The 9682-nt window shown below is 40.3% G+C and overlaps 1 protein-coding gene across 1 annotated transcript; it reads right to left on the bottom strand.

Moving 5' to 3' along the window:
* Positions 1 to 845: 845 nt before the first annotated feature.
* On the bottom strand, positions 846 to 2594 carry SARC_10270 (hypothetical protein; the record flags this gene model as incomplete). Its single annotated transcript, XM_014295695.1, has 1 exon — positions 846 to 2594. The coding sequence occupies one exon, from the start codon at positions 2592 to 2594 to the stop codon at positions 846 to 848; it is 1749 nt and encodes a 582-aa protein (XP_014151170.1).
* Between the last annotated feature and the right edge of the window lie 7088 nt (positions 2595 to 9682).

Raw genomic sequence — 9682 nt, forward strand, 5'->3', positions numbered from 1 at the left:
AACTAATTTTAACGTTTTCTAGCGTTGCAACGTATTTTGGTATATTTTGCCTTGTAAATAGTGACCTATATAGTGCACCAACTCCATAAAACTTGTCTCGATATCTAACCAGGACAAACATCTGGTACATGTATGCCTATCGCCTGACCTGGAATCCGGCCCCACTATTTTTTGAAAACGGGACCTCGAAATGGAAGTATACAATTGAATTTTAACGTTTATCGGATCATTTATTTATGTTACATCTTTATATATTTAGCGATAGTCGGATAGTCGGTCCTAAATAATAGCTCTCTCTACAGTTTACTCTAAGAGTAGAAAAATAAATAGAGGACAAATAGTTAATATGTACATAAACCCTCTCTCTGGAGTCTGGGGTCTGGGCCTCTGGCTGTGACGGGCCTGTACAGTGCGCAACTGCACACAGGAAGGGGGAGTGCAGACTGCAGCTCAGGCCTGAAGAAAGAAGATGAAATGCTCTTAATAAATAAGAATATGTAAATACTAAATGTACTGAACTACACTACTGATGGGAACCCAGGGCCAGATGGCGGGCCTGGCCGCCAGCCGGCTGGCCCTGACCTTCTTGAAGACTGGAGCAGCTACTGCGCTAGGATATATATGTATATGTATATATATATATAAACATATATTGCGTATATAGTTATATTGATTGTGAGGTATATTATTATACTTTTTATTATCCAAAAGAAGCATTTGTACCCAGAATGTAGTAGCATAATATGTTACCCATCATATCAATTTTTGGAGTATTCGCCGCTTTCACTATGTTTCAATGCTTCTTTAAACGCTCGCGACATATAATCATATTGTAAACAATTTGTTTATTGCAGATCAGCAAGCATGTTAATGAGCGTAGTTTTATGAGTACCGCTCGCGGAGGCTAAATGGTAATTGTTATTGCATTTCGACGCAGGGTCCACGAGCATCTCGTCAATTTTGAATTTCATAAGTTCTAGATAAATTTCTATGCCAGGAGTGTCTTTGATATGCAATGATGCTGATCTATCATACTCTTGTGGCCCGTACGTCTGTACTTCAGCGATGGATGTATTGATGCGTACTTTGGTACCCTTCGCAGGCTGTGATCTAGTATTGTTGCTTATGAGCGAGTCATGTGATAGTATACTGACATGTGTAGTCGACTCACTATTTTTCTTCAGTCTCGGATAAATTTGAGGCGTCGCTATACCCTCGTCAAAGACGAAACGATCTGGAACTAACGGCCTACTGGCTGCTACCGGTCTTTCTTTCTCGAGTGAAGTATTCCTACTTGCTGATTTCTCCAACTGCGTGACGGGTCTCCGTTGTATCTTGAACGAATCTACAGGAATATCAGCACCACTGTGGTCACTACTTGTAGATACCCCGGTGAAGCTTCTACTTCGTAGGACGTTGGATCTAGCAATTGGCCTTAGTGTCATTGGCGCAGAGGCTCGCGTCGAACAATTAACATCCGTTTGAGTGCGCTGCGGGGATTGTATCGAGTCTAAGCGAAAATGATCAATCGAGCATAGGGAGCCACCTAATGACGATGAATTGTACATATTCGGCTTCGCGTGACTATCTAATAATGATGAGGAGCTATACGCCTTAAGTAAATGTATCTCTGCTTGTGTGGAAATCGCGGTAGCTTTCGGATTCCTAAAGCTTCTACTTCGTAGGACGTTGGATCTAGCAATTGGCCTTAGTGTCATTGGCGCAGAGGCTCGCGTCGAACGATTAACATCCGTTCGAGTGCGCTGCGGGGATTGTATCGAGTCTATGCGAAAATGATCAATCGAGCATAGGGAGCCACCTAATGACGATGAATTGTACATATTCGGCTTCGCGTGACTACCTAATAATGATGAGGAGCTATACGCCTTAAGTAAATGTATCTCTGCTTGTGTGGAAATCGCGGTAGCTTTCGGCTTCCTATCCTCCCCTGAGAGTTTTACGATATAGACCTGCTCACCTTTCGTCGCGTAGGGACTCTCCTTGCAGACTCTGTCGTGCTTGCTGACTTTAGTCGTTACGTTCTTAACTTTCTTTGCCTCTATTCCATTTTGAACCCATGATGGCTCCACAGTTTTCGCTGATGTCACAGTTTGATTTATAAAGGAATTCGTCGTCTTAGTCGGGGTAGAGGACTTCTTTTCTAAGGGCAACTTCACGTATAAACTCTTGCTGCGAATTCTGTCTCGGAAACTTTTCCTACGATTTTTGTCCAATAGTACTTCTTTTGGCAAGCTCTCTATAACTTTCAGAGTGCTATCGCTATCTATCATCGTTTCTTCAAGCGTATGCGGCTGACCAGACACCTTCTCCCTACTTGCATGAATTGATCGCCCACGCCGTCCTTTCAAGCTGATTCTTCGTGTGCTTGATGATCGTTTCTGCTGGGACTCTGAGGTAGAGCCACGATCTGGGGTGAATTGCCTAATAAATTGTTGCAACATGCTAGTGCGCGCGTCATCAACTCTCCTGCCACTCTTCACTTTCTCGGGGATACTACGTCCAACTGGATCAACGCCAACTGGTACTTGCACATCTTTGGACTTGCTATTAAAAGCGCGACGTATACTTGTCATTCTATCAGAGAGCAACATTGTATTCAGCTACAAGTGAGTTCACTAGCAGCAACTTTATGCTTGTTTAGGAATGTGATTGTGCGGTTGTCAATATTTCACTACCAGACTAAATATAAAAATATCTGCAGGAACACCATAAATACCTATTTAAAAAATATTAATATTGTTTTGTTAATATTTAGTTTGTTTGCTTTTTGTTTTTTTTTTTGGATATATAAAAAAAAACCAGCCAAAAAGACCCCAAAAAAGAAAAGGATTTATCATATTTGAGCCCTTTATTTATAAATATATTATTTTGGCTTTGATTTGTTTTTTATAAAAATGCTTGAAATGTCATCACTCATCACTCACCAGTGCTCAGACGTGTATTTAGTCTAAACGTAGTATTTTTTTTTATAAATGTTGTATATTTATTTACACATAGATTATACTGAAATACTCACTTGTGAAATTCCCTGGGCCCTGGGGCCTGGGGTTTATTTACATTGCTTTTGTTTTGTGAAAAAATATAAATACAGCATAATAAAGAGCATAAATTTATCTTATATGTGTAAATACATCAAAGACTATTGTTTTTTTTGTTTTTTTTAGAAACCAAAACCAAAACCAAAATTCTTGTTCGAAATATCAGCCGTGCTGCCCGCTGCCGCCCTGCCCTCTATTTCTGTAATGAAAAATACACCCTTCTTACTTGCAGTTACCACTTACCACTACACTCTACTTCGGTGTCTGGACTCTGACTCCTTACTCTCTCTACTACTTTCGTAGTAGTAGAGAGAGAGAGGCTGGTGCCTGGAGATCACACCCGCCTGTCCCCCACGGCCACGGATTCAATACTTCATATCATATTAGTTTTTAAAAAAACAAAAAACATAATATGTAAAGTTGACTAATTTTAATGTTTAACGGATTGTTTTCTTGCGTTGCAACGTATTTTGGTATATTTTGCCTTGTAAATAGTGAACTAAATAGTGCACCTACTCCATAAAACTTGGTCTCGAAATCTAACCAGGACAAAAATCTGGTACGTGTATGCCTATCGCCTGACCTGGAATCCGGCCCCACTATTGTTTAAAAACGGGACCTCGAAATGGAAGTATACAATTGATTTTTAACGTTTAGCGGATCATTTATTTATGTTACAACTTTATATATTTAGCGATAGTCGGACAGTCGGTCCTAAATAATAGCTCTCTCTACAGTCTACTCTAAGAGTAGAATAATAATTAGAGGACAAATAGTTAATATGTACATAAACCCTCTCTCTGGAGTCTGGGCTCTGGGCCTCTGGCTGTGACGGGCCTGCACAGTGCGCAACTGCACACAGGAAGGGGGAGTGCAGACTGCAGCCCAGACCTGAAGAAAGAAGATGAATTGCTCTTAATAAATAAAAATATGTAAATACTAAATGTACTGAACTACACGGTTGGCCCTGACCTTCTTGAAGACTGGGGCAGCTACAGTGCTATCCTGCCACTCCGTCACTCTCTGATGACTATTAAACTCTTATCAGCGAGCAGACGACATTATAATTTCAACATGGTAAACGACATAATTGAATTTATTCACGATATTCCAGAATGGTGTATCAAAAACTTTAAAACGAGTCTGAAACTCATAATATCCATTTAAAGTGGGAGTTTGTGACTGTACGCGATAGGTTTACGACCAGCTCGAAACGTTTGGCATCTCATCCACTTTCCAATTCGTCGGAAACGGCTACCAGGTCAGATATAAAAAAATATCTTCAGTACTCCAATTGACTCCACCATCCTTACCTGTGTGACAGGTTGTGTGATTGGCTGATTGCCTTCTACTTTGGAATTTGGATTGTGTGACATCACTGGCCAGAGTCTGACTGTGCCATCTGTCATGTGTGTCGCCCTAATTTTTATATGCGTTTTAATTTTTTATTCACAATATGCATAGCTGTTTATCTTTTATTGTCTTTTGTTTTTTTATACTTTTTAAACATTGTTTTAAAAAAAACTATAAAAGAAACAAAAAGTAGTTTGTAGTGTGAGGGTGTCGTGTAGACAAAGTCGCTTTGTGGAACAAATCTGCTCAGTGCAGTCACTCACTGCACCTGTGCGGCGAGCGAGAGCCTGAACAAATAGGTGTGAATCAAAAATTCAGAATGTACTGTGATTTGTCATTTGTGAAGTGTGAAGTGTGAACTGTGAACTGTGAAGTGTGAAATCAGAAATGTCAAATGTGAACAATAACAGTAAACACTGAACACTGAACTTCTTCTCTCCTCTCTTTTTCTGTGAAGTGTGGAACTGGTCACTAGTCACTACTGGTGCCTCTGCTGGTGGTTGGGTGTTCTGCAGACTGAACACTGAAAGAGTGAAAACTGAAAACTGGCCCGACACACGACAGGGCCTGGGGCCCTGGGCCACCCTGGGGGGTGGACAGTGTGGATAACTGGAGACTGCTCATCTCTACAACTCTACTACTAGTAGTAGTACATGCTGAGTTGCTGAGTTATGCTATCTGCTAAAATAGTCGACAGACGACAGTCACAGTCACACTCAAGACTGTCAACAGAACACTCAACAGTCAACAGTCAACACTGAACTCTCTCTCTGAACAGTGAACAGTGAACACTCAATATTAAATAGCGGTCACTGGTCATCAGTGGTCAACTGGTCAGTTCAGTGACCAGTGACCACACAACAAGTGGAGAGTGACGACTGAAGTCTGAAGAGTAAAGGCTTATCACTGAAGAGTGAAAAGTTAAGATACTCTATTAGGGAGTATAGACACTAGCCCTCTAGGCTCCTAGCGGTCTAGCCCTCTCTCTGGTAGTAGTAGGAGAGAGAGGGTATGTACATACAAAGCTCTTAAAAAAAGAGCTCGTGTAGGCCGTTGGTATAAAAATAAAATGAAATAAAAAATATTTGTTGTAAACAATATATAAATCTTGGATGTCAGCGGGCCAGCCTGTCAGTGGCTGTCACAGGGACTCGATGACTATCTCACTCTGACTCAGTCACTCAGCCCTCAGGTGACAGGTTTGTTTCTCAGTCTCAGGCTCTCAGCCACGCAGAACCAGGCAGGGGATTAGCTGTTAGTATCATTCAGCCGTGCCAGTCTCTTTTGTGTTTCTTTCTCTCTCACACTAATCTCTCTGGAGTGATCAAAACAATTGACCTGGTTTTCGACAGTGTTTTTTTAATTTACTACGTGTTCAACATCATGTGTATAATACATACATAAAATACTACATATTTTGATCTAGTGGTTTAATACAGGTTTACAACATTGCAAAACTTTTCTTTTCTAGACCAATCAGAGGTACAAAATGTCAACATTTCACAATACACCAATGAATATTGGATCTATATATATGTTTGAAACGTGTTGTAAACGTGCTGTAAATCCATATAGAGCAATATACATAGTATAAAACATAATATATATTAAAACATGTTTTTTACTCATTTAGTATCCAAACGTTTTTGATATGTATAATACATCGAAAACTTTACTTTTATGCGATGCATGTTCTTTATCAAAACCAGATCAGCAAAACAAGCCCAAGGGCTACAGCCCGTACAGGCCTACGCCCCACAGTCTAACCTCATTAAAAGTAAGGCATTGTAGAAATAATAGTACAACGTTTTACGTATACCTTTTGATTTTTAAACGTTGCAACGTTTTTTGCAAATATATTGGCGTGAAATAATTTGATTTTTCGACCTCCTAGAGAAGAAAGAAGGTATGGCTGAACGGACCACCGTCCGTGGGACTTTGGCGGGTAAAAATAGGTCCAACCATATGACCTGGAGAATGACCCTATATATATTCAGGACTACTCTATGGATATAAAAGTACAATGTTTTACATATACTTAACTTTTAGGACGGTCAGCCCAAGGGTGGCTGAGAACCCCTCTCTTAGAGGTACCCTCTATCTTACCTTAGTTTACTATCTCTCACCTACCAAACTACTATATATTACCTTGAGCCCGGGATGCCCACCTGCCTGTTTTTAAAAGAGGGGAGAAAGGATTATAAGTTATAATAGTGGCTTTATAGTACGACCATCCGATAATACTAGTAGGTAACATACCTCCTCCTACACGCTTTCGAGAGAGAGCCTACACCTCCTCCGGTATCCTACCCCTACGGGGTAACCATATTCCCAAATTTATAGAATACAGACAGACACCTGCCCCAATTACCATATAAATGTGATTTTACCGGTACTTTTCTACAATTGAATTACATCCCGGTTAGGGGTGGTGGTGTCTGAACTCTCCAGAGAGGCAATACTTGGGCTGGTGTACATTTGAAATATAAACGTTGCAACGTAAAACTATGAAGTTAGCCTACAGTACATACTAAATACTTTTTTTTTAAAATACATACATATTATAGTACGGATGCCTTTGATATTTTTGAATAGGTTTCGTTGAAAAAAAAGGTATGATGCTTGACCCAAAAAAATAAACAACAATACTCAATAGGGATAAAAAAACTCCGAAGAGTAAAGTAATAGTGCTTGTGTCTACTCACTCCTACTCTACGCATATAAATATTTCAGAAAGACATCTTTGTACAGTTGTACCTTGATCATAGTTTTTGAAAACAAATTGTATTTATAAACACACATGAACCATTGCCATTCAGCCATTGTCGACAAATGTCAATAGTTATTTTTATTTTGAAAAAATGGTAAAGGGTTGTATTTTAAAAAAAACTGGACGAATGTAAGCCGTCGTACATAAGGAACTAGTCAAGGCCAGTCAATTCAAAAAAAACCCATGTATCGACTTCGAGTGCCTATCTACTTCGGGTTGGCTGTTGTCTGTTTGTTTAAAATTTGTATATTTATATTATTTATGAACCGATAAACTCTTGTCTCGTAGCCAATAATGTTTTTGACCGGAAGACGGAATACACAATATTCCAATGAGATAATTCATTTGGTGTATCAGTGTACGACTGTATGTACTATGTATGTAGTATTTACTCAGTGCTGTGATCAGTATTCAGTGCTGTCCAGTGTAGTTGACTTTCTACTCTAGAGTAAATAATGTTGTAGTATGTATGACTATTGACTCAGTCTCTAGTTATTCTAGAGTACATCGTATTTATCACTCTCTCAGTCTCATGTTGTGACACAGATATTTTTCATATCGCTCAGCTGACAAGGGTTTAAAGGGTTGACGACTGAAGACATTGAAGAGTGAACTGTGAAGACTGTCACTCGGAGTGCTGTCACTGAACTTCTGAAGCTCTATTTCCCAATGGTGAGGCCTGGGGGTTGAGGCCCTGGGCCTGTTCGGTCCTGTGAGGCCCGAGTCTATCCTGGCCCTGGCCTCGGAGGGCCCTGACGGCGGCCCTGAACCCTGAGCTCTGAACCTGAGGTGTAGCCTTCTAAAACATACTCTGAGGGCCGAGGGCTGAGTCAAGCATTGCCAGAAAAAAAAGGGGGGGCAAAATTACGAATGCCACAAATGGTCAAAAGACAAAAAGCCTTGAAAAAGATCTGCATTCCTCGGTTGCTCTCTAGAGTGAAAAAAGCAATACATTCACATGCGTGGTTGCTCCTAGTCTCTGCGGGTTGTGTTGTTTAGTAAGAACACTGGTCTGGTTTCGGTTGAGATATAAAAGAGAGTATAGATAATATAAACGCGCGCGCATAGATGCAAAACAAGTAAAATAAATAGCTGAGAGTATGAGAGTTGAGAGTTGAGAGCCGACTGCCGAGATTTGGAGTTTGGGAGAACACGCTGAGTCAACGACACACAACATAAGAGAGAAGCAGGTTAGCCAACTGTCAACAGGCCAGTCCCGAGTCCACACTCCAGCACTGACAAATCCAACTCTCCAAGTGACTGCCAATTTGCCAAGTGTTGCCAATCTGCACCGGTATTGTTTGCCTTTCCGCGTAAAGCTAAAGTATTTACGATGTGGTTCATATACCTGCATTCGATGGTATCCTTGTGTAAGGTATATAGTTGTAAATACTGTAGCACCTTCCATCCTTCGCAGTAGCTCGTTAATACAAGGTAAGTGAAAGTTATGAGTCGGCTATAAAAAAAAATTGGACTCATATCCAAACATACTCTGACTTTCTTAAACGATCCGTCAGAGTTATGTTGGTCTACGGCTAGCAGTGCCAAGTTAACTGGCGCCTGTTGATAGTTAATTTCCATCACTCCATCTGCTAGCCATTTCTCAACTTGTTCTTTTACCACAGCCTCGTTTCTCCAGGATTCATAATTCCTTGAGGAACACTTTAACTGTGTAAAGCCCACCTTGGTTAAGTCAAGGCTGACATATCCGTTGTAAAAACAGAATTTTATCCAATCTGTGATCTTTATCTTCTTATTAACTAGAATCAGATCCATGATTTTGTTTGCAAAGTCAGGTATTAATGCCTTGATTGTGTCTGACCGGGGCTTATATGGGTTCAGACAGTTCCTTTAATGGATCTATGTTATTTGGTAGACCAGTTATGGTTATACCTAGAGTGAGTAAATGGCACATTCCGATTATACTTTTGTACTTCTGTGACATATTAACTATCACAGCTTGGGTAGTGATAATCCTATCATCGGCCAGGGAGATTTTAATCACACTTAGTAGTTTTATCATCAGCTGAAAGGAGGTGAGTTGTTTGTGTTCTCCTTTCGATATCTTTCATTAATGCAAAGCGATCGGATATACATGAAATTTCTGAACCAGGATCAATCAACGCAAGGATTTCATTTCCATTGCAATATACAGGGATTATTACACGATCGTCTAACACAATCTGGTAGTACCTTCACTCCAACTTAATGTTGGGCTTTTTGTCACAAGACTTAAGTGTGATAGCCATTGGTCTTCTCACACTTGTCGCACTTAACAAGAAAGTGTGTACAGGTGGATGCAAGTCTGCTATTCCAAAAACCGTTAGGGGTTAATTGTTACATGTCATACCCACACTGTGCGTCGGCACATTTATTAATCTCTTTAAATGGAGGTTCCCGTTAATTGGGTCGCGTGTATAGAGTGAAGTCGCGAGCACGTGTATGTTGGGGTCTGTAAACTTCGATGGAAATTACTAGGTTTCAAACTATTGTAAACTTC

This window comes from Sphaeroforma arctica (genome assembly GCF_001186125.1).
Source record: "Sphaeroforma arctica JP610 unplaced genomic scaffold supercont1.1190, whole genome shotgun sequence".
In the NCBI taxonomy this organism is placed as follows: Eukaryota; class Ichthyosporea; order Ichthyophonida; genus Sphaeroforma; species Sphaeroforma arctica.